Here is a 27950-nt window from a genome sequence, read left to right as displayed (position 1 = left end):
CTTCTCTCCCATGTCACTCAGGAGACTGCATGCATTTTATTATATTATATACTGGTTTCCATGCATGTGTTAATTACAAATGCATGATCTTAATTTGAGCCAGTTTGCCTGGCTTAAAAACAATCGTTAAGAAGCCAAGTCATTCCAACCATTTTACAATCATGATGACATCAAAAGCATTTACAGATGTAGGATCTTAATTTGAGCCAGATTGCTACAGCAAGAAAATAATCCTACAGCAACAGCAAATGTGAATTATTATGTGGATTAAAAATAATGGACATTTTTGTAGGGGTTGATACATTTTTAGTTAGCAAATCAAATCTGAAATTTCTAAAGTGTAAATTACAAACTTTTGAAGCCTTTTTAAAACTCAAATATACTTCACGTTTCCATTTCCTGCTGTGCAGGACAATTCTCTGTAGGCCTCCACTCAAATGAACAGCTGTAGTTCAGCTCTCTACGTACCAGAATACATTGAATAAGAAATCAAGTGCTCCATATTTCATGTTGAATTAAATAAAACTATAATACTATTTGAAAAACACATTTATGAACCTTTATTGATTATAAATGTATCATACTGTACATCCACTGTTACTGTTTTGATCCAGGTTTCGTCGTGGGTTATAGACAAGACATTCATCTGGACCCATCTCTACCATCCAGCCAAGGAAACACCCCTTTTCAGAAGATTGGAGATATTATTATACAATACAGAAGAGCAACGATATATTTTACAAAACAAAATATTACGAAAACGTCAATGAAATTTAAACTGACCAAACCTACATATTACTGTAACGTTCCAGATGGGTTGTCATAGTAACTAATAACTATACAGTTTGTATATAACATGTATTGTCACAAAAAAATCTGTCACATCTGATAAGATCTATTTCCTTAACATAGTGGGTTCTTTTTCTCCAAAAGTTCAAGATAAATCACATTTTTTTGTTGTTGTAAATTAAAATATGAATTTAACCCATCTTTGTACTTCTTGTCATATCACAACTGTGATATCTTATCAAATGGAAAAAGAGACTATAGAAATACAGGATCCCACAGCTGCCACCAATTATACTGGTAGAGTATACAGTACAAAAGGTAATATGATGTATACTAAGGCTGGGATTCAATACAATCACGGGTTATAGGCATTGCGGCTTTCAAAAGCAATGTTCCCGCTTTCACAGAGATCCCATTCACGGTAAACAAAATTGCCTTTAAATGCCGCAATGCCAATAACCGGCAATCGGATTGAATCCCACCCGAAATAGCTTGTTTCATTCCACTGAAAAACATACAGGTCAATGTTTTGTGTAGAAAATTAAGGTAGATATGAAATCTTCTCTTCGACTTCCCAAAAAGACAACGAAACCAGAGAACAAGGTAAATGGCTTAAAAACCACCGTTAAGAAAGAAGCCAAGTCATTCCAACCATATCAACCATTTTACAATCATCATGACATTCAAAGCATTTACAGATGTAGGATTTTAATGAGCCAGTTTGCTACAGCAAGAAAATAATCCTGTAGCAACAATAAATGTGAATTATTATGTGGATTATAATTAATGGACTTTTTTGTAGGGGTTGATCAATTTTTTCGTTAGGGAAAATCAAGTCTGAACTTTCAAAGTGGAAATTAAAAACTTCAAAAGCCTTTTTAAACCTCAAATACCTTGCAAGTTTTAAACTATGTGCTGAAAAGTAACAGGTGCATTACACATTCCAAAGGGCATCACAGTCCAAGTTATCAAGCGTAACGAAAGAGATGTGCATAACACCTAATAAGCTGTCAAGTACTGGAAATCGATAATGTAATAAGCTGTCTAGTACTGGATATAGATGAATGGTAAGTAACTGGATACTATTTAAATTCAAACAGAATATCATATTAAATAGCAACAGATATCAAATAAAAACAGTTAAGACTTTCAAGTTAAATGATTTACAGTATATAGACTCACTTAAAAGATATATATATATATATATATATATATATATATATATATATATATATATATATATATATATATATATATATATATATATATATATATATATATATATATATATATATATATATATATATATATATAAAATCCCCATAATCAATTAAACCTGCACTGTGGTGGAACTTGCCATAAGTGCACTATGTGGGTAATTTCATTTTCATTATTTCATTATTCATGTGTCAATTCCACTTCAATTCAGTCAATTCAGGAAGTAAATTTTAATTGACTGAATTTAAGTGGAATTGCCCCATCCTGGTCCATACACTACACATTCCCATTCCAAAAACACATGTAAACCCATACAGAGAGAATCACCCTTGTCTCTTCTGTGTGACTACAGTCCTGTTGTTGTCAATGGGGATTTTACCCAATGTCTCCTTCCCACCTTTGTCTGACAAAGGCTTTTCCCCGGACTCGGCTTTGGACTGGTCTCCATCACCACCAACAGTAATACCAGCTGGGGTTCTCCCTCCCCCAGCTGTACCCACTGTAGGCCTTTCTGTCTGGGCCAGTCGCTCCACCAGGCCCTGGGGTAGTGGAGGTCTGTAGCGGTATCTGTAGCCGTAGGCACGGAGGTGGTAGGTCCAGTACTCCAGTGTGTACATCAGCACTGGATCCACATAGTGAAAGGATACTGCCAGGTCTGAGCAGCACCGGGGACCCTGGTGAAGGAAAGCACACACACACACACACACACACACACACACACACACACACACACACACACACACACACACACACACACACACACACACACACAAACACAGTATTCTAAAACGTACTACATGGCCTTTCACTGTATCTGTTGACAGGAACCAAGGCTCCGAATCGCACCCTTAAAAATATCAGGGATTTTTGTATATTCAATTCAACAGCTTGAATTTATCCCTGACTATTGTGGTGTTCAATGTCTATTTCACATGGCTTTCAGTATCTTGGGTACTATGAAAATATCATTGCCCCTTTTTGACTGTCAGTCTGATAACCATTTGGAAATAGGCTACCTTGGTATCGAACAGCATAGACACTGGCTGTGTTTCCACCACAAATACGCTTGTTTACCCCTAATTGTATTGCCGTGTGTCTCGATGGTCCCTGTCTGACAGACTCATAATAGACTTCTCATTTGCATTGCAAAGCTCAAAGAACTAGCGTTATTATCGCTAACAAATTGGCAAATGTTCCTATTGTTGACAGAGTTTTGTCTCAACTGCAATCATCCACTTCAGCATCAATGTAATTGATGTATTTTAAAACTGTACTAACCAGGGCCAAAGACCCAGTGGGACAGACAATCGGAAGTTACGAATGTAGCTATGGTTCTATGAATACTTGGAGACCGTCAGTACGGTCGCCGCGAGCATGCCCATCAGTTGTTGAACGTTCGTACCTTCACCAACGCATTTAGCAGGAATTGTTGCAGAAGAAGATGAATGCTGTCCACACACTGAGGTGTTATACATGCCCTCATCGTGTGAAAGTTCAGAACCATGCCAATAAAGGTGACCTTTTGGCTTGGTGTGAAGTTGCTATTTTCGTTGTTCACAGTAAGACCCAGTACGATGACGTGGGTCAGTGTCAGCGCTGTGCTCTCGGCTGCACACTCACAAGAGTTTTTATTTATTTTATTCTACCCTTATTTTACCAGCTAAGTTGACTGAGAACACATTCTCATTTACAGCAACAACCTGGGGAATAGTTACAGGGGACAGGCGGGGGGATGAATGAGCCAATTGTAAGCTGGGGATGATTAGGTGACTGTGATAGTATGAGGGCCAGAAAGGGAATTTAGCCAGGACACCAGGGTTAACACCCCTACTCTTATTATAAGTGCCATGGGATCTTTAGTGACCACAGAGAGTCAGGACACCCGTTTAATGTCCCATCCAAAAGACGACACCCTACACAGGGCAATGTCCCCAATCACTGCCCTGGAGCATTGGGAGAGGGGGCACAGATGAGCCAGTCATCGAGATAAGGAAAGATCTTGATCCTCTGTAGGTGGAGGGAGCTCAGGGCTGCACTCACACATCTTGTGTAGACGTGAGGAGCCAGGGAGAGGCTGAATACAGTGAATGGTATGCATGGTCTTGGAAGGCGAACCACAGAAAACGCCTGTGTTCCGGTAACACAGGAACGTGAAAGTAAACGTCCTCGGACGTGAACCATGTGGCTACAGCCCGGAGAACATTGACCATCCGCAACAAGTGAAAGGGGAGCACTTTTAGGAAAACATTGAACTGCTTTAAATACAGAACTGGATGGAAGCCAGGAAATAGGTTGAGTAAAAGCCATCTTGCTATTTTGATGCTTTTACTTTGTGATCGCGCCCTTCTCCAGGAGAGATGTAATCTCCTGGTTGAGGATGCAAGCTTTCAGAGGGAATGTGACTGAAATCATTCTGACCCCTGAGAATGGTGGGGTTCAGTGATGGAACTACAGCCTGTACCCTTGTGAGAGGGTCTTCAACACCCATGGGTCTGAGGATTGGGATGCCCAGTAGGTCAGGGTCTGCTGGGTAAATCGCCATTCAGTTTCTGCCCCCTAGCCTTTTTTTGGGGTTGTCGGGCTTTCCACAGCCACGGCAGCTCTTGGGCCCTGGGGCGGGCTGCATGGCCGTCTGGGGCTGGTGAGCACCTGTGTTAGGCTGGTGGTATGGTCAAGGGCGTGTGAGAGCAGCAAGGTTCACACGCCTCAGGCCTCCCTCTGCCATGACTCTGTGATGCCTGGTGTCTGGGCTGTGAGTTCCACAGCGGTGTAGCCTGACTCAGCTGTTTTCTACCTTCAATGAACCCCTCAGCCACAGAACAGTACGTGGACCACTGAGAGATTTCTCAGCATCCGTCTGGAGTCATTGGACATTGGGGCTTGGGCGAGCCAGACCTGGCGATGAGTCACCACTAGGGCGGACATCAGTCTGCCTAGCTCTTTGGTCATGAACGCAAACACTTGAAGAGATGCGTCATTCAGTTTGCAGAGGTCCAGGTCTGCGTGCTCCGAATGGAGCATCCTGTTCTGTGCTAGCGTAAGCACCGAGAGAGAGTTCTCAATGTGGGCCATGCGGGCCGCTGTGTCGTAGGCTCATGACAGTAGCTCCTTTGTGGCCCTGCACTGACGTCTGGGGCAGCAGGTGTCATCCTTCAGGGCTTCATCTGGGGAGACCATCAGCTCTGCTATGCATTCATCCACTTTAGGCATATGGTCCAGCCCATGTTGTTTTGAGTCGCACATGGCAGATAGCGTCCTACTATCCTTGCCATGGTGGGCGAGAGCCCCAGGTCGGCCCAGCATCTCTGAAGCCCCATAAAAAAAGCCAGTGAAGGTAGCACAATGAATGGTGTAGCTGCTGGGGCCTTCTTAAAGAACAGGTTAGCTGCAGGATCTGTGGCTTGAGGGTCCTCAAGCTCTAGGCTAGCTAAGGCAGTACACTGGACAGGACGGCGCGTAGTGAGGCAGAGCTTTCTTCTGACTCAGTGTGATCAGAGCCTCGGAATGACTCCTCTGACCCATCTTTAGCGTTGAGACTGAATGGGTCCACAACACTGGTTGGCACCCCCTTCGCCATGTTGGGCTTTTCATCATCCTGGTCAGTAAAGTGCCGGTTGGATGCCCGAGTGGAAAGCAGGTCATCATCAAGGCTATCTGAGTCCTCTGGAGGGAGTGCTATAGGGCCCCGACTCAGGGGGCTCGAAGGAAGGCAAAATCGTTTTTAGCTGCTCTATCTCAGAGGATAGGGAATTGACATTCCGAGTGAGGCTCTTATTTTTTTACTTTTTCACCAAGGGGGCACCATCGGTTTTGTGGGATTTCCCTCTTTAGGTGGCTTGGGTGGGTCCTGGCGAACAACGCCGGACACTGGTAAATTATCTGTGAAAACCAGGCCCTCAACTCTGGCTAGCCACACCTCCCTCACCTTCACAGGAAGGATGGTGCAGTTAATGCAGGAGTCAGTAAGGGCCTCACACAGGTGGCCAATGCCTAGGCAGGCGGGGCACAGATCATGACCATCTTCTACTTGTAGTTCAGCTCCACAAGAGAAACAGCCATGCATGCCCAGCATCATGGTGATGCTGTCACGTCCTGACCAGTAAAAGGGGTTATTTGTCATTGTAGTTTGGTCAGGGCGTGGCAGGGGGTGTTTGTTTTGTGTGGTTCGGTGTTTTTGGTTTATGTTCTATATTTCTATGTGTTTATCTAGTTTTCTATTTCTATGTTGGGTTTTTGGCAATGACCTTCAAATAGAGGCAGCTGGTTGTCGCTGTCTCTAATTGGAGGCCATATTTAGTTGGGTTTGTTTTCTCTTGTGTTTTGTGGGTGGTTGTTTCTAGTATAGTCTGTGCACCTTACTGGACTGTTTTTGTCGTCAGTTTATTTTGTTTAAGTGTTTTCTTTAATAAAGAAAGAAGATGAGCACTTTACCTGCTGCACCTTGGTCCAATCCTTACGACGCCTATGACAGAACCACCCACCACCAAAAAAGGACCAAGCAGCGCAAGAAGGAGCAGCAGGAGAGATATTTGGAGTCATGGACGTGGGAGGAGATCCTTGATGGCAAGGGTCCATGGAGCCAGGCTGGGGAGTACCGGCGACCGAAGGAGGAACTGGAGGCAGCAAAGGCAGAACAACGTTTCTGGGAGAGGAAAGTAAGGGAGCAACATGAGGCCGAGAGGCATCCCCCCCAAACAATTTGGGGGGCACACGGGGAGTTGGGCAGAGTCAGAGTGGAGACCTGAGCCAACTCCCGTGCTTATTATGGAGAGCGACGGATCAAGCAAGCAGAAATGCGCACGGTGTCGCCCATACGCACGCACAGTCCGGTATGGCCAATAAGGGCTCCACAGCGTTGCCGGGCGAGAGTTGGCCGGCAGCCAGGGATAAGTGCGCCGGCGCAGCGCATCTGACCACCAGTGCATCTCCTTGGTCCAGTTTACCCTGTTCATGCTCCCCGCACTAGCCCTGAGGTGTGTGTTACTAGTCTGGCGCCTCCAAAGCCAGCCCCACGCATCAGGCCTCAAGTGCGCCTGCCCAGTCCAGTACGTCCTGTTCCTGCTCCTCGCACTAGCCCTGAGATGCGTGTCACTAGTCTGGTGCCTCCAAAGCCAGCCCCACGCATCAGGCCTCTAGTGCGCCTGCCCAGTCCAATACGTCCTGTTCCTGCTCCCCGCACTAGCCCTGGGGTGCGTGTTACTAGTCTGGCACCTCCTAAGCCAGCCCCACGCATCAGGCCTCTGGTGCGCCTGCCAAGTCCAGTACGTCCTATTCCTGCTCCGCGCACTCACCCTCCAGTGCGCCTCCATAACCCGGTACAGCCAGTGCCTGCTGTGAGCACTCTGCCATTAGTACGTCCTGTTCCTGTTCCCTGCACTCATCCTCCAGTGCACCTCCATAACCCAGTACAGCCCGTGCCTGCTGTGAGCACTCTGCCATTAGTACGTCCTGTTCCTGTTCCCCGCACTCATCCTCCAGTGCACCTCCATAACCCGGTACAGCCCGTGCCTGCTGTGAGCACTCTGCCATTAGTACGTCCTGTTCCTGTTCCCCGCACTCATCCTCCAGTGCACCTCCATAACCCGGTACAGCCAGTGCCTGCTGTAAGCACTCGGCCTCCAGCGACGCTCTCCAGTCTGCAGCCTTCAGCGACACTCTCCAGTCTGCAGCCTCCAGCGACGCTCTCCAGTCTGCAGCATCCAGCGACGCTCTCCAGTCTGCAGCCTCCAGCGACGCTCTCCAGTCTGCAGCCTCCAGCGACGCTCTCCAGTCTGGAGTCTCCAGCGACGCTCCCCAGCCCGGAGTCTCCAGCGACGCTCCCCAGCCCGGAGTCTCCAGTGACGCTCCCCAGCCCGGAGTCTCCAGCGACGCTCCCCAGCCCGGAGTCTCCAGCGACGCTCCTCAGCCCGGAGTCTCCAGCGACGCTCCTCAGCCGGAGTCTCCAGCGACGCTCTTCAGCCCGGAGTCTCCAGCGAAGCTCCTCAGCCAGGAGGCTCCAGCGACGCTCCCCAGCCCGGAGTCTCCAGCGACGCTCCCCAGCCCGGAGTCTCCAGTGACGCTCCCCAGCCCGGAGTCTCCAGCGACGCTCCCCAGCCCGGAGTCTCCAGCGACGCTCCTCAGCCCGGAGTCTCCAGCGACGCTCCTCAGCCGGAGTCTCCAGCGACGCTCTTCAGCCCGGAGTCTCCAGCGACGCTCCTCAGCCAGGAGGCTCCAGCGACGCTCCTCAGCCCGGAGGCTCCAGCGACGCTCCTCAGCCAGGAGGCTCCAGCGACGCTCCTCAGCCAGGAGGCTCCAGCGACGCTCCCCAGCCTAGAGTCTACGGAACGGACATCCAGGTTGGCAGAGTGTGCTAAAGCAGTGAATAAAACAAACTTAGGGAGGAGGCTTCTAATGTTAACATGCATGAAACCAAGGCTTTTACGGTTACAGAAGTCAACAAATGAGAGCACCTGGGGAATGGGAGTGGAGCTAGGCACTGCAGGGCCTGGATTAACCTCTACATCACCAGAGGAGCAGAGGAGGAGTAGGATAAGGGTGCGGCTAAAGGCTATAAGAACTGGTCGTCTAGTATGTTCGGAACAGAGAGTAAAAGGAGCAGGTTTCTGGGCGCGGTAGAATAGATTTAAGGCATAATGTACAGACAAAGGTATGGTAGGATGTGAATACAGTGGAGGTAAACCTAGGCATTGAGTGACGATGAGAGGGGTATTGTCTCTAGAGACATCAATAAAACCAGGTGAGGTTACCGCATTGTGGGAGGTGGGACAAGAGGGTTAGCTGAGGCATATTGAGCAGGGCTGGAGGCTCTACAGTGAAATAAGACAATAATCAATAACCAAAACAGCAATGGACAAGGCATATTGACATTAGGGAGAGGCATGCGTAGCCGAGTGATCATAGGGTCCAATGAGTAGCTGGACCATCTGGCAGTCCGAAGGGCAAATACGGGTTTGGCGGATGCCAGGAAAACGCTACCTGCCCCAATGCATGGTGCCAACTGTACATTTTGGTGGAGGAGGAATAATGGTCTGGGGCTGTTTTTCATGGTTTGGGCTAGGCCCCTTAGTTCCAGTGAAGGGAAATCCTAACGCTACAGCATACAATGACATTCTAGACGATTCTGTGCTTCCAACTTTCTGCTAGCACATGATAGCAATAGAAGGAAGAAGGATTGGGAAACTAACTGCAAATAACAATAAACTGAACTCCACCTAGCATAGACATCTTTGTATTAGCAACTATTAATTATGAGCTGATATGGTATTAAAGTTAAGGGACATCACCCTGGTCGGGGTGATCCTCAGTAGGGGATAAAAAGGGAAAACACCATATTTTGTGCTGAGTGTGTTACTTGCAAATTACTGTAAGTGAATACTCCGGGTTGCAATCCGGAGTATACACTAACCTCTGATCAAAGAAGTTTCCTGTGGTCACTTGTGTGCACATAAGGCAGAATTTCCTTACATCAACCAACATCAGTGCCCGACCTGACTAATGGTCTTGAGGCTGGATGGAAGCAAGTCCCCGCAGCAATGTTCCAACATCTAGTGGAAAGACTTCCCAGAAGAGTGGAGGCTGTTATAGCAGCAAAGGAGGGGACGAACTCCATATTAATGCCCATGATTTTGGAATGAGATGTTTGATGACCAGGTGTTCACATACTTTTGGTAATATAGTGTACCAGGGGAGAGGGATGCCTAGGGGAGGCAATCCGAATCTCACGTCTTATAGCTGACTAGGCTAACAACCTTTCTGGACGCGGTTATCTCGGGAAGTGACCAGTTTGAGTTATAAATAGTCGTGGCCTCGATAATGAGCACAGCAGTGGAGGATATCTTGACAAGGTTAGCATCGGAGTGCGGTGACCAACACACACACACCCTAGCAGGTGGGCTAAATCCGCATAAGACAAGGAAGCCAAATATCCTCAGATAAAAGGGATAGGTATGGGAGACCTGTCACACAGCCTTGGAGGGCGAATTTCGCACTCTGACCCACAGGTCACACAGGCTGTTGGTGACAGACCGACAGTACACACAACTCACATAGAGTTTAGCTTATCGTACCGCTTCCTGGGAAGATGCAATCTGAAAAAAATGGGAGCAGTGGAGCAGTCAACTTGCGTGATATGGCTAAGCTAACTTTGCAAGAAGAAATAAGACACAGTGTGTGGTCTGACGTACGGTTTTATATGAACCGTGGGGGCACGTCTTCCCACGCTGTCACGTCACCGGCGTGACTTTGTTGTTATTATTACTGGACCTGCACGTAGCACAAGGGATATAATCCATACTTCCAACGATACTGACGGTCTGAAAGGTATGAAGTAGAACCAACATTCATTAATGTTGTCATTCACTGTGAGATATCCTTTACATAATATGTAGTTTATATTCAGGCTGTTTGTTCATTGAAAATAAATGTAAATATACCATATATTGCACCAAGAGGGTTTGTGTAAGACTGTGACGCCCTGGTCAAACGATGTCCTACCTGCATCCTTTAATAGACCAAAAACAATCGGTGTCACAGGAGGTTGGTGGAACCTTAATTGGGGAGGACGGGCTCATGGTAATGGCTGGGGCGGAATAGGGGGAATAGTATCAAATACATCAAACATAGTTTCCATGTGTTTGATGCCATTCCATTAGCTGAAATCTTTAAAAAATAATAATAATGTATCGGACAAGCGATCATTTTCACATTTTCATACATTTTTGGAATGTTTGGGAGTTACGTATACTAAGGCATTTGTGAAAATTCTATAGCATTATAGAGTGAGAAAGCGGCAGTACATCTGGACAATTAATAAACACTGCAGTAAATAAAACATCTGTCTCATCCAGTCTATGTAGACCAGTGCACCATTGCCAATCAGAGCTACAGTAGGCCTTTATGCAAACAAGCCATTGCCACACCGGCCTGTCATCATTCACATTCTTCATTGCAACTGCACAACTTTAGATCATTAGAACACATTCGCTAAAAGCCACAAAATACACCTGAATGGATTTCTGCAAATATGTCAATATCACATGGGAGTCCTCTAACTTTTGGGAACTTTACAGTCCTATTGATCAAACAACCACAACAAGCTCAACAACTAATGCTAGCCAGGTCAAGTTGAGCTAAAATTTAACGAAGGAACATTTGATAAACCCTCTCAAACTTTTTCAAGTAGTTGGCCATCAAAATTGCACTGATAAACGATGGGGCCTACTCGTTCTTCTGCACCTTGTTTACATGTTATCTAGAGCGTTCGTGACTATCTATTGTTTTGCCTATGTTTACTAACACCGGTCAAATTCAGCGGGTGTTGCTAAATTCATCTGTTATTCTGCACCCTGGCACACTCAGACGAGAGTGCTCTGAAATTGGGGTAAATAGCCAGAGTGAATTTGCGAACGCAAAAGATATGCTAACTGGATAACAGTCGTTCAAGTTCTTGCTAGCTAACCAAATGACACCTGCATCACTAGCTGTGTATAGCAACCGAAAAATGATATGTGGGGAATAAGCCAGTCACTCACCCACTCCTCCAATGACATGACATCCTCCTAACAGCTAGCTAGCTAGCTAGCTATCTAACTAATATTAGGCGCCGTGTTTTTAGCTTGGAATGTTGAATGTTGAGTCAAATAGACCCTATTCTTAAAACCTCTTATAAAGTTGGTTTTGTAGCATAAACTGGGAATTTGATATTATGATTGTCTATTTGTTTCATATCTGCAAAGTAGTTAAAACTTTGTCAGTTCCACTTCAATAATCTGTGAAACTGAAAGCCAACAAGTAAGAACAACAAGACAGACCTCTACGATGGGGTAGTAGCAGTAACTCCAGTACCAGAAGCTCTTGGAGAACTTCCCTGTCAGATGATGCTCGGGAACAAACGGATGAAACGTCTCCCGTTGCAGCGTATCCCTCGAGTCCATAGCCCGAACACCCATCTTCTCCAGACACTGTCCCAGAGCCAAGTCCTCCACAGAGGTGGTATGGGTACACACCTTGGTCTTGAACCCCTCCACGAACCTCCTGAGAGCTTCTTTGCTCAACACATATCCCGCTCCGCCACTCATGTACCCCTGCTTTGCATAGGGCTTGAAGCGCTTGCCATAGTAGAGGGGCTCCTCGGGCGTGTGATTGGACAGGACCCAGCGGAGGTTGTCCACCACTACGAAGGTGTCGTCGTCCGCCTTGAGGAACCAGTCGGCATCATTCCCATGATGCTCCAGGGCGTAGTGGAAGGCCCGGATGGTCTTCCAGTAAAGCTGGTCGCGGCCCTCCCCCGTGCCGAGCCCCACTGTGGGGAAGTCTGGAGAAGAAGAATGCTTTATTGCCCATTTTCCTACATTTCACCAACACTGGATTGAGAGCAGTTAGGGTTAAGTGCCTTGCTCAAGGGCACAACAGCAGGAGACAGCATCTAGGATACTTTCAACCAGATTTTTACCATTGGTCATGGGATTCGAACCGGCCACCCTTGAACCAGCCCACCTCTCTGCCCTCTAGGCTACCTGGCTGGGTACCTACCTGGGTCGTCAATAGAGCTTATGAAGACCACCACGTTGCAGTGGCGGCTCCAGGTGGCCTTTACGTGGCGGGCCTTGGTCTGCAGGTTACTGGGACCAGTCATCACCCAGCACAGGATGCGCACCTTCCGGTACAGCTCATCTGCCACGCGACTGTCCTCACCTGAAAACCATAGCCAAATTAGAAACAACTTTAATTGATGGAAGAGAGACACTGTATAGTATTCATATTTCCATGGGGAGATGTATGGATGTTTAGGAAAGAGCCTATTTCAATAATGAAGTGTCTTTGTGGCAGCCAAGAGGTCTATTTTCTATATTAAAATACACAACACACACCTTTCATACTTCCACACAGATTTATGAGAAACTTCGGAGGAAATTCATTTCCTTTAACCTGAAGAGGTCCTGTGTCTTATTGGGCCTGTGTACCTGTGTGGTGTGGGTGGTTGAGGTTGATGAGGGTTGCTCCTTCCATCCTCCAGTTATTACTGTCACTAGCCTGTCTCTCCTTCGCCAACGCTGCTACTGAGCTGTCCTGGCCCTCTCCCAGCACAGCGGGCTCCATGCCCATCTCGAACCACACCTGTTTTTACAAATAAAGATGACGTGATTCAAGTTCAATTAAGTTTACTGACTGATAACATCATAATACCATAGCAGGCATACAAAATACAGTAGGTACAGTCAACAGTAACAACAATGCAAGGAGAGAGTACCGTAATTACAGGTGTATAGGTATGGCTACCTGAATGGCAATTACAGGTGTATAGGTAAGGCTACCTGAATGGCAATTACAGGTGTATAGGTATGGCTACCTGAATGGCAATTACAGGTGTATAGGTAAGGCTACCTGAATGGCAATTACAGGTGTATAGGTAAGGCTACCTGAATGGCAATTACAGGTGTATAGGTAGGGCTACCTGACTAGTAATTACAGGTGTATAGGTAGGGTTACCTGACTAGTAATTACAGGTGTATAGGTATGGCTACCTGACTAGTCATTACAGGTGTATAGGTAGGGCTACCTGACTAGTAATTACAGGTGTATAGATAAGGCTACCTGACTAGTAATTACAGGTGTATAGGTATGGCTACCTGACTAGTAATTACAGGTGTATAGGTAGGGCTACCTGACTAGTAATTACAGGTGTATAGGTATGGCTACCTGACTAGTAATTACAGGTGTATAGGTATGGCTACCTGACTAGTAATTACAGGTGTATAGGTATGGCTACCTGACTTGCAATTACAGGTGTATAGGTATGGCCACCTGAGTAGTAATTACAGGTGTATAGGTAGGGCTACCTGACTAGTAATTACAGGTGTATAGGTAGGGCTACCTGACTAGTAATTACAGGTGTATAGGTAGGGCTACCTGACTAGTAATTACAGGTGTATAGGTATGGCTACCTGACTAGTCATTACAGGTGTATAGGTATGGCTACCTGACTAGTAATTACAGGTGTATAGGTAGGGCTACCTGACTAGTTACAGGTGTATAGGTATGGCTCCCTGAATGTTAATTACATGTGTATATGGCTCCCTGAATATTAATTGCAGGTGTATTGGGCTACCTGAATAGTAATTAGGCCTACCTGAATAGTAATTACAGGTGTATAGGGCTACCTGAATAGTAATTACAGGTGTATGGGGCTACCTTAACAGTAATTACAGGTGTATAGGGCTACCTTAACAGTAATTACAGGTCTTTAGAGTTACCTGAAGAGTAATTACAAGTGTATACAGTTGAAGTCGGAAGTTTACATACATTTAGGTTGGAGTCATTAAAACTCGTTTTTCAACCACTCCCACAAATTTCTTGTTAACAAACTATAGTTTTGGCAAGTCGGTTAAGACATCTACTTTGTGCATGACACAAGTCATTTTTCCAACAATTGCTTAGACAGATTATTTCACTTATAATTCATTGTATCACAATTCCAGTGGTTCAGAAGATTACATACATTAAGTTGGCTGTGCCTTTAAACAGCTTGGAAAATTCCAGAAAATGATGTCATGGCTTTAGAAGCTTCTGCTAATTAACATAATTTGAGTCAATTGGAGGTGTACCTGTGGATGTATTTCAAGTACTACCTTCAAACTCAGTGCCTCTTTGCTTGACATCATGGGAAAATCAAAAGAAATCAGCCAAGACCTCAGAAAAAAAATTGTAGACCTCCACAAGTCTGGTTCATCCTTAGGAGCAATTTCCAAAAGGCCTGAAGGTACTACGTTCATCTGCACAAACAATAGTACGCAAGTATTAACACCATGGGCCCACACAGCCGTCATACCGCTCAGGAAGGAGACGCGTTCTGTCTCCTAGAGATGAACGTACTTTGGTGCGAAAAGTGCAAAGCAATCCCAAAACAACAGCAAAGGACCTTGTGAAGATGCTGGAGGAAACAGGTACAAAAGTATCTATATCCACAGTAAAACAAGTCCTATATCGACATAATCTGAAAGGCCACTAAGCAAGGAAAAAGCCACTGCTCCAAAACCGGCATAAAAAAGCCAGACTACGGTTTGCAACCGCACATGGGGACAAAGATTGTACTTTTTGGAGAAATATCCTCTGGTCTGATGAAACAAAAATAGAACTGTTTGGCCATAATGACCATTGTTATTTTTGGAGGAAAAAGGGGGAGGCTTGTAAGCCGAAGAACACCATCCAAACCGTGAAGCACGGGGTGGCAGCATCATGTTGTGGGGGTGCTTTGCTGCAGGAGGGACTGGTGCACTTTCAAAATAGATGGCATCATGAGGAGGAAAATTATATGGATATATTGAGGCAACATCTCAAGACATCAGTCAGGAAGTTAAAGCTTGGTCGCAAATGGGTCTTCCAAATGGACAATGACCCTAAGCATACGTCCAAAGTTGTGGCAAAATGGCTTAAGGACAACAAAGTCAAGGTATTGGAATGGCCATCACAAAGCCCTGACCTCAATCCTAGAGAAAATTTGTGGGCAAAACTGAAAAAGCGTGTGCGAGCAAGGAGGCCTACAAACCTGACTCAGTTACACCAGCTCTGTCAGGAGGAATGGGCCAAAATTCACCCACCTTATTGTGGGAAGCTTGTGGAAGGCTACCTGAAACATTTGACCCAAGTTATTAAACAATTTAAAGGCAACGTTACCAAATACTAATTGAGTGTATGTGAACTTCTGACCCACTGGGAATGTGACGAAGCTGAAATAAATAATTCTCTCTGCTATTATTCTGATGTTTCACATTCTTAAAATAAAGTGGTGATCCTAACTGACCTAAGACAGGGAATTTTTACTCGGATTAAATGTCAGGAATTGTGAAAAACTGAGTTTAAATATATTTGGCTAAGGTGTATGTAAACCTCCGACTTCAACTGTAGGTAGGGCTACTTGAATAGTAATTACAGGTGTATAGGGCTACATCAATACTAATTACAGGGCTATAGGGCCACTAGAATATTGGAAACACTTCAGGAAGTAAAGCTAAACAAAGAGATGTATTCAATCCACTAACACTAAACATGGGCTTGTAACATATAAACATCTTTATTTTTGTATTCTGATCTTGAACAATGCTTCTTAGAGGTATGGGTAGTGCTATCTTGAAGTGCCTTAGTAAACATTGATAGTAGTGAGAAAAGTGTGAGTTTTGGCACAGAGACTGAAAGTGAATCCTGCCACCAGGAGGCGCCTTGCTTCTAGTGGACCTGAAAGGTTTAGATCAGGACAACTAAGGTTAAGAAACTGTATACAATTCGTTTTTATGTTGGAAATTATAATATTTACATTTCCAATTTAAGTCTGTGAAATGAAATGTTGATAACAAGCCGAGTAGACAATCAGATAAAACCAGGCAAGGTAGCTAGCTAGCCTAATTGATTTAGCTTTTCTCTTGTCTTGTCTTTTTGATGTAAATGTTTTCATTGATAACTGTACAAAATAAAATACTCATACTTGACATTTTGAAGAGCATTTTTCATTGGGTATGAGCTAGACCTAGATAAAATGAACTGGCTAGTAATTCAGTTAAGATATGAAGCTAGCTTGCTAACTAGCCAGTCATACAGAAGAGAGGGCTGCTGCAGGATTGCTATTTTACCAGTAAAATGTATCATCCCTATATAGCTAGCTAGCTAACTACATAGCTACATATCTCGATATCGTGGAATTATGTTTTTAGAATGTTTTACTAATTAAAAATGAACACCTGAAATGTCTTGAGTCAATTATTTATTCAACCCCTTTGTTATGGCAAGCCTAAATAAGTTCAGGAGTTAAAATGTGCTTAACATGTCACATAATAAGTTGCATGGACAGTGTAATAATAGTGTAAGAAGTCAGTGAAACGGCTGTAACTAAAGAAAAAAGCATATTGATAATTTGAAATCATAACAGTGATAGCTTTCACAGTAAAAGCTATCACTATTATGATTTCAAATTATCAATATGCTTTTTTCTTTATATTCATTAGGAAGTTGTGTAAATGGCAGTTGTTTGGGGGAAAAAGCATATAAGTTACGCATTTTCACAGGTGTTTTTTCTTGACTGATTACCATTTGATTGATGTGGTGCTCCATATATAGGATCTTAGTTTGATCACTTTTGTTAATGAGAATTTTCCTGCAAACTTGTAGTGTATTCAAAGTTTAAAAGGGCTTCTAAAGTTTGTAATTTCCACTTAAAATGTTCAGACTTGATTTGCCCTAACGTAAAATGTGTCAACCTCTACAAAAATGTTTAATTAATTATAATCCACATAATAATTCAAATTTCCTGTTGCTGCAGGATTACTTTCCTGCTGTAGCAAACTAGCTCAAATTAAGATCCTACATCTGTATTGCATGTTATATCGTTTGAAAGGGCTGTTTCTCAGCTTTCAAAATATGTATTATGTTGTCATTTATGGTTTGACACCAGCAAATAATGCTCATTAATGTACGCAGAGGTCATGGTCTCAATAAATTCAGAAAATCCAAAACTCTCCTACAGATGATGCAACAATGCCAATATGGCGATTTACAGTTACAGTTAGCTGGTGTTCTGAAGCCTAGTGTTTCCATTTCCCTTTAACCCACCTGGCGCAGGAAGTACAGGCTGAGGGTTCCCACTAAGAAACCCATGAAGAAGCAGCATCTGGAGCCACTCAGGCCTTTCATGGTGACCTCCTCCCTCCCTCTCCTTCTCCTCCTCTCTAGTAGTTCCTCCTTGTCACTATGATCACAGCATCTCTGTCTGAGATTAAAAGAGAACAGTAGGGATGAATAGGCAGACAAGATAGCCACCTAGAAGCAACAATAATTTCAAAAATAGTTTCCTTCACGTAGCCAGAAACCAACTGATCGTTAATCATAAATGTCTGAATGGTTTAAAGGACAACTCCACCACTTTTAAACCTCATTTTCCAACTCTCCAGCACAATGCCAGTGTGCACATACATGTGTATGTGAAAACGGTGCATTTCTACATTTTGTAGAAAAAATTCAAATTAAAAAGTTTTACCCGATGACATCATCAAAAGTTTAAACATTTCAATAACAGTGATTTTCTTACTTTTAACCCTGCCCTATTGTGCTGAAGATAATGAATATGAGGTTGAAAAGTGGCGGAACGATCCTTTAATCCTTTAAGTAGTAAATAGTTTGTCTTGCATGAACCATGACAGCTCAGCCCAGCTACCTGTGAAAGTACACACTGGAGGCCAAGTCAGGAACCTTGATCTGTAGTCTTTGTCTAGAGAAACCAGTTGGCCGATAACAATGGAGTAAACCCAGTACGGGAAACTTGAGTCCATGCAATCTTATCACCCAGGTATGTGCTCTACAAGAGTGAAAGCGCAAACAGGAGTGGCCAGTTTACTAGAATCCGGTCCATTGACTAGAAGTGAAATTTCTAAAGACATTTCAGACGTGCAGTACGGGAAACTTGAGTCCATGCAATCTTATCACCCAGGTATACGCTCTTGTTCGATTAATTTATTTTAGATGAGAGTGAAACTACAAGAGTGAAAGCGCAAACAGGAGTGGCCAGTTTACTAGAATCCGGTCCATTGACTAGAAGTGAAATTTCAAAAGACATTTCAGACGTGCAATGGAACTACAGAGACCCTTGCCACCATAGTTTTCAGATAAACAAGCTCACTTTAGCACATATGGAGGTTAGAGACCTCTAATCATGGACCAGGAAGTTAATTATTTACACTAAATAGGCCAAGCTTATATAACCCCTTAACAGACAGAGTAGGTTACACTGTCTGTACCCACTCTGTCTGTACCCCCTCTGCTGCCTGCTGTACTGCACTGCAAAACATGTCTAAACACAATGACACAATGGTAACATTGTATACTACAGTTTGCAAGCTACCCCGTGTCTTCCCTAGCCTAATCTCCTGGTGGGTGAGAATTTGGACTCGTCCTAATGACTGGAGAAGATAAATTGATACAATGTTACAGAGACCATCACGACAACATAACAGTTACGCGTGTTACCGCTATCCTCTTTCCACGTCAATACATTTTATATGTTTATCATCAGTTATTGTGTCCCAAAATATAATAATTACCTGTGTTTGTTGACCAGAGACCAGAGTTTGTTGACGAGAAGATGGAAAGCAACCTCCACATTGAGAGTGCATCCTAGCCTACAATAAATTGATGAAATTCGAGACTAAAGGACGGCATATAACATTACACCATCACACAGTGGGTCAGTCCAGTATTGAAGTTTGTAAAGGTCTCTTTGTACACAACCGCTCAGAAAATAAACGACACCATGACTAACGTCACTGTAGAATCCACATTTTTAAGCATTACAGTGTAATCTCCGAAACCGCGGCATTTGATAGATGGAAATATCGCGTTTGACCTAAGAGCCCGCCTCCTCCCCGAAACCACGCTCCTAGATGAGAGGATCAAAATGTGCGAGACGCTGCGCAGAATTACAGATTTTTGCAGCCTCGGTAAAGATCCCTTTTAAAAAAACGAGTTGCGGGTTAGTTATTTCGCAGTGGACAACCATTTGCAGATCAGTGAACAGTGAACAGTGATCAGTGAATCTGCGCATCACCTTGTTCGCAATGCATGATAATTTGAAGATCAGTAATTCTGCGCTTCACATTATTCAAGCCAAAAACAATACAAAAAGAAATACTCTTGAGTATATTGGGTGCGTTCCAGATGTGATAAAATAATAGAGATACAAGGATACGCCTAGGGATGCAGGAAGCAACTGAAAAATAAAATCCAATAAAATGTTATTACATTTTACATTTTAGTCATTTAGCAGACACTCTTATCCAGAGCGACTTACAGTGAATGCATACATTTCATACATTTTTTCTCCGTACTGGTCCCCCGTGGGAATCAAACCCACAACCCTGGCGTTGCAAACACCATGCTCTACCAATTGGTCACATACACATATTTTAGCTGATGTAATTGCGGGTGTAGCAAAATGCTTGTGTTCCTAGCTCCAACAGTGCAGTAGTACCTAACAATTCAAAACAATAAAACGCTTCACACAAGTTTTCCAGTCATTTTAATCAATGAAATACCTACATTTATTTAGAAGAATATGACTTTTAAATACTTTAACGAGATTAGTAGCCTACACTGCGTATCTTTATAGGCCTATGTGTCTGCAGTTATAACTAGGCCTTTAAAGCCCACTCAGAATTTATGGGTAAATAACTGCAGCCTGGTAGTATTTGCACAATTCTAACTACTTTGGTATAATTTACAGAAAAGTTAGGACACACCGACTCATTAAAGGGATTATCTTTATTTTTGCTATTTTCTACATGAAAACTATGAAATAACACATATGGAATCATGTAGTAACCAAAAACGTGTAAACAAATCAAAATCTATATTATATTTGAGATTCTTCGAAGTAGCCACTCTTTGCCTTGATGACAGCTTTGCACACTCTTGGCATTCTCTCAACCAGCATCATGAGGTAGTCACCTGGAATGCATTTCAATTAACAGGAGAGTGATAGTGTGCTTCATCAGATGACCTGGCCTCCACAATCACCCGACCTCAACCCAATTGAGATGGTTTGGGATGAGTTGGACTGCAGAGTGAAAGAAAAGCAGCCAACAAGTGCTCAGCATATGTGAGAAATCCTTCAAGACTGTTGGGAAAGCATTCCAGGTGAAGTTAGTTGAGAGCATGCCAAGAGTGTGCAAAGTTGTCATGACGGCAAAGGGTGGTTACTTTGAAGAATCTCAAATGTAAAATATATTTTGATTGGTTAAGCTTTCTGCCCATATAAGACATGTCTATGTCCTGGGAAATGTTCTTGTTACTTACAACATTATGCTAATCACATTAGTGCACGTTAGCTCAACTGTCCCGGTATAGGGTATTGGGTGGCAGCGTAGTCCAGTGGTTAGAGCATTGGACTAGTAACCGAAAGGTTGCAAGATTGAATCCCCGAGCTGACAAGGTACAAATCTGTCGTTCTACCGCTGAACAAGGCAGTTAACCCACTGTTCCTAGGCCGTCATTGAAAATAAGAATTTGTTCTTGACTGACTTGCCTAGTTAAATAAAGGTAAAAAATAAATAGGGACACCGATCCCGTAGATGCACTTTTTTTGTTACTACATGATTCCATATGTGTTATTTCATAGTCATTATGTCTTCATTATTCTTCTACAATGTAGAAAATAGTCAAAATAAAGAAAAATCCTTGAATGAGTAGTTTTTTTTATAACTTTTGACTGGTTCTGTAAATGATACCAAATTCAGACAGTTAGAATTGTGCAAATACTACCAGGCTGCAGTTATTTACCCAGAAGTTCTTAGTAGGTGTCATGACGTTGGCCTGTGGGTAAGGTTTATGACCCCCCCCCCCATAAATACCTTTCTCCCTTCCCCTCTCTGACCCTACTGAAGGACTTGAATAGCCTGTGTTAAATATAGAGAGTCTGGGAACATCAAACAAATGGGGAAAAGGAACCATATTTTGGTAATAAAACCAGTTGGAAATATGCTTGATAACGTAATGAGTATGGATGTCAGTTCGTTGTTATCTGGGACATTATGATTGATGACAGGACGACATAAACTGTACCTGAGAAAGTATACACCCTCTAGTTATCAGAGTCACATGGAATTGTTATGCAATTGAAATGTTTGATGTTGAAATTGTTTGTTAGGAGATTAAATGTAATTTTAGCTTCCAAATGAGAGAATTGGGTTTTCATAAGGAAAGTGCCCTGCTTGATCAGTGGCCCACCCCTGTGAAGAGGAGGGGTTATAAACGATGAAACACATCCTTCCCCCCTCTCCACTATATAAGCCTTTGACGAAAAGATGACCAGGTTGTTCCAGTATGGGAGGTCTGCAGCCTCTACGTTAGAAGGACACACATGTCAAGTACAGAACTAAGCCAACCTCGGCGTGAGCTTTGGTGGCGAATGGTATGAACTTTGAGCTTATTCACTACAGAAGTGATACTTCCTAGTCGTTGAGTTAGCAGCGGCCGCTGTAGACGGGGGCTAGGAAAGGACGGACGACGGATCCAGTCTAACAGATGGACGAAGATACCACCACGTATCCAATTTACCACCAGAGACATTCTTCCGAGTTTACAGGAAGATCTGTTGGCCAACCCGGCCAGCATCTACGACCAATCTACCGAAGCGCAGCTCAGAGTAAATATTTATTGCAATTTCCTTTTCCAAATGGGCGGTAATTTAGAATGCATAAGATAATGTATTTACGATAGCATAGCTGCTGTTTCTTTGTTCCTAAATCTTCCCGCTCTTTCATTCAAGCCCAACCCCCTTTCCTTTGTGTAACCAGCTTTCATACAGGTTCCGTTCACCAGGGGTGAATTCTGTATGACATCATTGTATTCTGTGTATTTGTAATTCTGTGTGATTAGTTAGGTATTTAGTAAATAAATAATTAAACCCAATTTTGTATTGCTGATTCAACTTGTTAGCCAGGGTTCGTGAAGATAGCCAAGAATTTAAAACTTTCATTATGAGACTGAAAATAAGATAAGGGTTAATATTGACTGCTATCGATGTAAAATATTACTAAGTATTTTAAGAGTTTATTCGGAAGATAACGGCTCTATAAACGTTCTTCCGTGGTGCCCCGACTTTCTAGTTAATTACATTTACATGATTAGCTTAATCAGGTAATATTAATTACAGAGAAATCATTTTATAAGTTAGCATGTCATATCACTTAATCCGGCATAGCCAAAGACACGACATAGGCTATAAAGGCCTAGTTATAACTGCAGACACATAGGCCTATAAAGATACGCAGTGTAGGCTACTAATCTCGTTAAATTATTAAAAGTCATATTCTTCTAAATAAATGTAGGTATTTCATTGATTAAAATTATTGGAAAACTTTGACTGTGCGTGCCTTTATCAATTTTTTTTTTTTTTTCAGCATGTCCTCTTCAGTTCAAAAGCCTCCACTTTGCATATATGATGTTTTTTTTTAAGGTAATAGGCTTCTAGACTAAACTTGTATGAAGGGACAGCAAACAGGCAGTGCCTGGCTAGCCTATGTGGACCGAGATTAGGAAATCTTGTTCTATCAGACACGCACGCACGTGTGCACGCACTCACACAATTGAGGCACAATCTCAGGTAAATATTTACCAATACATGCCATGTGAGGAGGTCAAGGTACAAAACCCTTTAATAATATGACAAAATAAATGACATATATGGTAGTAACATTTATTGAACCCTTTTACAGTAAATGTGGGTGTATGAATGTACCCTTCACATCAGCAGGTGTACCTATATGTTTGAATGTGTTTTTTTGAAATGCAGAACATGCTCGTTGAGTCCATATCAATTTTGGCCAATAGATGCCCCCTAGCAAAGTAAGAAGGTTTCTTATTATTGTCTATAAGTAGATAACCTTAATGGCCCCAAATCCTTGATATCTGGAGTCTTGATAAGGCCACATTATAGAACCTATAAAGTTTCAAATCTTTTACTAATTGAAAGTCAAGTATTGTCTGATAAGAGGAAAAGGGAACAATACAAACGTGACCTACAAATGTGAATTAGCAGGTAATGAATTCGAGACCGGATAAAAAAACGTTATGTATTCAATCAATTAATATTATCATTATTCATATTCTTATCATTGAGGTAAATGCTCTCTCTCAAATTAAATATTTCAAGGCATGCCATTCTGAGTTTCCAGTTTTCAGATTATAATTTTTTTTAGCAAATCCTTGCATAAGGTAATGTACAATAATGCATTCTGGGTACTAATCTGTTTAGCTACAGTGTCTTGCCACATCTTTGGCGCATGGAGTACAAGGAGTGGAATGTTAGTTAAACATACTTGTACCCCCATGCTACATAATATACTATCATACAGTTAGTTAATGTAGGCGTAGTAAGAGTGCAAATACCACACCTGAGTAAATAATTAACAATATGTGCTATTCCGCTAGAATGGCGCTCTGTCTGCTAGTCTGCTCAGATGCTGAAGTCCAGGTACAGTTGACGTCGGAAGTTTACATACACCTTAGCCAAAAACATTTAAACTCAGTTTTTCACAATTCCTGACTGTAACGGCTGTCTATGGAAGAAGTGGACCAAAATGCGGCGGAGTTAGGGTTCGTCATATTTAATGTCACGAACACTATGCATTTACAAAAACAACAAAAACTGACAGCCAACACAGTCCTGTCAGGTGCAACCACATTGACAAGCACAATTACCCACGAAACACAAAGGAAACGTAGGCAACTTATGTGTGACTCCCAATCAACCACAACCCTCTACAGCTGTGCTTGATTGGAAGTCACACGGCCAAAATCAATGAAACAATAAAAAACACACACTCCCTTCTGCCACGTCCTGACCCAACTACACCCTCTACTGGTCAGGACGTGACAGTACCCCCCCCTCAAGGTGCAGACCCCGGGATGCACCTAAAAAAAGAACACACAAGAAAATCCCCAACAAAAACGAACACCTAAACAATAAGGGAGGGAAGGGAGGGTGGCTGCCGTCACCGACGGCACTGTGCTACACCCTCCCTCCCCAACCCACCTATCCTGGAGGTGGCTCAGGTGCAGGACGTGGACCTCGCTCCACCTTCGGCATCGCCCACTTTGGTGGCGCCGATAGCTGCGCCGGGCAGACGGGCCACTCGGGCTGACCCTGGCAGACAGACCACTCGGGCTGGGCCGGAGGACTGGAGGGCCACTCGGGCTGGGCCGGAGGACAGGAGGGCCCTTCGGGCTGGGCCGGAGGGCAGGAGGGCTCCTCGGGCTGGGCCGGAGAGCAGGAGGGCCCCTCGGGCTGGGCCGGAGAGCAGGAGGGCCCCTCGGGCTGGGCCGGAGAGCAGGAGGGCCCCTCGGGCTGGGCCGGAGAGCAGGAGGGCCCCTCGGGCTGGGCCGGAGAGCAGGAGGGCCCCTCGGGCTGGGCCGGAGGGCAGGCAGGGCACCCTGGCAGATCCTGGCAGGCGGGCACCTCTGGCAGCTCTGGGCAGTCTGGCCACTCCGGGCAGTCTGGCCACTCCGGCAGCTCCGGGCAGTCTGGCCACTCCGGCAGTTCAGGGCAGTCTGGCCACTCCGGCAGTTCAGGGCAGTCTGGCCACTCCGGCAGTTCAGGGCAGTCTGGCCACTCCGGCAGTTCAGGGCAGTCTGGCCACTCCGGCAGTTCAGGGCAGTCTGGCCACTCCAGCAGTTCAGGGCAGTCTGGCCACTCCGGCAGTTCAGGGCAGTCTGGCCACTCCGGCAGTTCAGGGCAGTCTGGCCACTCCGGCAGTTCAGGGCAGTCTGACGACTGTTGACTGGCGGGCAGCTCTGACGACTGTTGACTGGCGGGCAGCTCTGACGACTGTTGACTGGCGGGCAGCTCTGACGACTGTTGACTGGCGGGCAGCTCTGACGACTGTTGACTGGCGGGCAGCTCTGGTGACTGTGGCAGTTCCGGGCAGTCTGGCCACTCTGGCAGTTCCGGCTCAGGATTCACCAGGCTGGGGAGACATAACGGAGACCTGGCTCTGGGCGCAGGCCCTGGACTCACCAGTCTGGGAAGACCCGCTGGAGGCCTGGTTTGAGGAGGTGGCACAGGAGAGACCAGGGTGGAGAGACCCACTGGAGGACTGGTCTGTGGAGGAGACACGGGCTTGACCAGGATAGGGAGACCCATTGGAGTAGTGGTCCGTGGAGGAGGCACGGGCTTGACCAAGATAGGGAGACCCACTGGAGGACTGGTCTGTGGAGGAGACACGGGCTTGACCAGGATAGGGAGACCCATTGGAGTACTGGTCCGTGGAGGAGACACGGGCTTGACCAGGATAGGAAGACATGCAGGAGGCTTGGTTCTGGGCGTAGGCACAGGACGTGCAGGGCTGGGAAGACATACAGGAGGCCTGTTTCTGGGCGCAGGCACAGTCTTTACCAGACAACCAGCACGCACCTCAGGACGAGTATGGAGAGCTGCCTCAAGTGACATCATTCCCACGACACGCTCATTAGGGCGAATGCCGTACTTAATGCACCATACTAGCAGCTCTCTCATCTCTCTCTCTCTCCTAATTTCCCCATTAATCCCGTCACAGTCTCTGTCTCATATCCCTCGCTCACCTCCAATGTTATCCCGACTGGCTCTGGTTCCGACCTCAGCTCCACCGACTGTCCCGTGTGCCCCCCCCCAAAAAAAATTATTGGGGCTGCCTCTCGCGCTCGTTGCGCTCTCTCTCCTCGTAATAGCGCCTCTCCGCTCTCGCCGGTTCAATCTCCCACTGCGGGAGGCGATACTCCCCAGCCTGAGTCCATGGTCCCTCTCCGTCCAGGATCTGTTCCCAAGTCCATTGGTCCATAACGCTATACTCCTGCTGCTCCTTCCTCTTCCGCCGCTTGGTCCGGGTTTGGTGGGTAATTCTGTAACGGCTGTCTATGGAAGAAGTGGACAGAACAGCCATAAATGATAGATGACCAGCATGGTAAAAAAACAGTGGCGAGGAAGGTAGCCTCAGGAGTAAATGGTATTAGGGTTCGTCATATTTAATGTCACGAACACTACGCATTTACAAAAACAACAAAAACTGACAGCCAACACAGTCCTGTCAGGTGCAACCACATTGACAAGCACAATTACCCACGAAACACAAAGGAAACGTAGGCAACTTATGTGTGACTCCCAATCAACCACAACCCTCTACAGCTGTGCTTGATTGGAAGTCACACGGCCAAAATCAATGAAACAATAAAAAACACACACTCCCTTCTGCCACGTCCTGACCCAACTACACCCTCTACTGGTCAGGATGTGACACTGACATTTAATCCTAGTAAAAATTCCATGTCTTAGGTCAGTTAAGATCACCACTTTATTTTAAGAATGTGAAATGTCAGAATAATAGTAGAGACAATGATTTATTTCAGTTTTTATTTTGTTCATCACATTCCCAGTGGGTCAGAAGTTTACATACACTCAATTAGTATTTGGTAGCATTGGGTCAAACGTTTCAGGTAGCCTTACACAAGCTTCCAACAATAAGTTTGGTGCATTTTGGCCCATTCCTCCTGACAGAGCTGGTGTAACTGAGTCAATACAAATCAAAATCAAAATCAAATGTATTTTAAAGCACTTCTTACATCAGCTGATATCTCAAAGTGCTGTACAGAAATCCAGCCTAAAACCCCAAACAGCAAGCAATGCAGGTGTAGAAGCACAGTGGCTAGGAAAAACTCCCTAGAAAGGCCAGAACCTAGGAAGAAACCTAGAGAGGAACCAGGCTATGAGGGGTGGCCAGTCCTCTTCTGGCTGTGCCGGGTGGAGATTATAACAGAACATGGCCAAGATGCTCAAATGTTCATAGATGACCAGCATGGTCAAATAATAATAATCACAGTGGTTGTCGAGGGTACAACAGGTCAGCACCTCAGGAGTAAATGTCAGTTGACTTTTCATAGCCAATCATTCAGAGTATCTCTACCGCTCCTCCTGTCTCTAGAGAGTTGAAAACAGCAGGTCTGGGACAGGTAGCACGTCCGGTGAACAGATCAGTGTTCCATAGCCGCAGGCAGAACAGTTGAAACTGGAGCAGCAGCACGGCCAGGTGGACTGGGGACAGCAAGGAGTCATCAGGTCAGGTAGTCCTGAGGTATGGTCCTAGGGCTCAGGTCCTCCAAGAAAGAGAGAGAAAGAAAGAAAGAAAGAAAGAAAGAAAGAAAGAAAGAAAGAAAGAAAGAAAAAGAGAAATAGAGAAAGAATTAGAGAGAGCATACTTAAATTCACATAGGACACCGGATAAGACAGCAGAAATACTCCAGATATACCAGACTGACCCTAGCCCCCCGACACATAAACTACTGCAGCATAAATACTGGAGGCTGAGACAGGAGGGGTTGGGAGACACTGTGGCCCGATCCGACGATACCCCCGGACAGGGCCAAACAGGCAGGATATA

General features: G+C 44.7%; 2 protein-coding genes across 4 annotated transcripts in view; one reads left to right on the top strand and one right to left on the bottom strand.

Annotated features, from left to right (window-relative positions):
* LOC106572690 (tachykinin-3) overlaps nucleotides 1-984 on the top strand; it is a 30488-nt gene extending 29504 nt beyond the window's left edge. For both annotated transcript variants that reach the window (XM_045696331.1, XM_045696330.1), the window contains one exon: nucleotides 615-984. In XM_045696331.1, coding sequence (XP_045552287.1) covers nucleotides 615-633 — 19 coding nt within the window. In that variant the 3' untranslated portion in view covers nucleotides 634-984. The remainder of the gene's footprint in view (nucleotides 1-614) is intronic.
* LOC106572688 (glycoprotein-N-acetylgalactosamine 3-beta-galactosyltransferase 1-B) lies at nucleotides 537-19419 on the bottom strand. 2 transcript variants are annotated; one of them, XM_045696326.1, is made up of 7 exons: nucleotides 19089-19419; nucleotides 18206-18346; nucleotides 17605-17761; nucleotides 12969-13122; nucleotides 12538-12699; nucleotides 11817-12319; nucleotides 537-2681 (listed from the first exon to the last, which is right to left on the bottom strand). In XM_045696326.1, exons 3-7 carry the CDS (start codon nucleotides 17683-17685, stop codon nucleotides 2331-2333), a joined length of 1251 nt encoding a protein of 416 aa, XP_045552282.1. In that variant the 5' UTR covers nucleotides 17686-17761; nucleotides 18206-18346; nucleotides 19089-19419; the 3' UTR covers nucleotides 537-2330. The 2 variants fall into 2 exon arrangements, with proteins under 2 accessions (XP_045552282.1, XP_045552281.1); XM_045696325.1 differs by lacking the exon at nucleotides 18206-18346 and having other exon boundaries at nucleotides 19089-19407.
* Nucleotides 19420-27950: the final 8531 nt, after the last annotated feature.

The sequence above is a fragment of the Salmo salar genome, chromosome ssa15 (genome assembly GCF_905237065.1).
Source record: "Salmo salar chromosome ssa15, Ssal_v3.1, whole genome shotgun sequence".
Classification (NCBI taxonomy): domain Eukaryota; kingdom Metazoa; phylum Chordata; class Actinopteri; order Salmoniformes; family Salmonidae; genus Salmo; species Salmo salar.
Note: the sequence above shows the minus strand (reverse complement) of the source record. Positions and strands in the feature narration are given on the sequence as shown.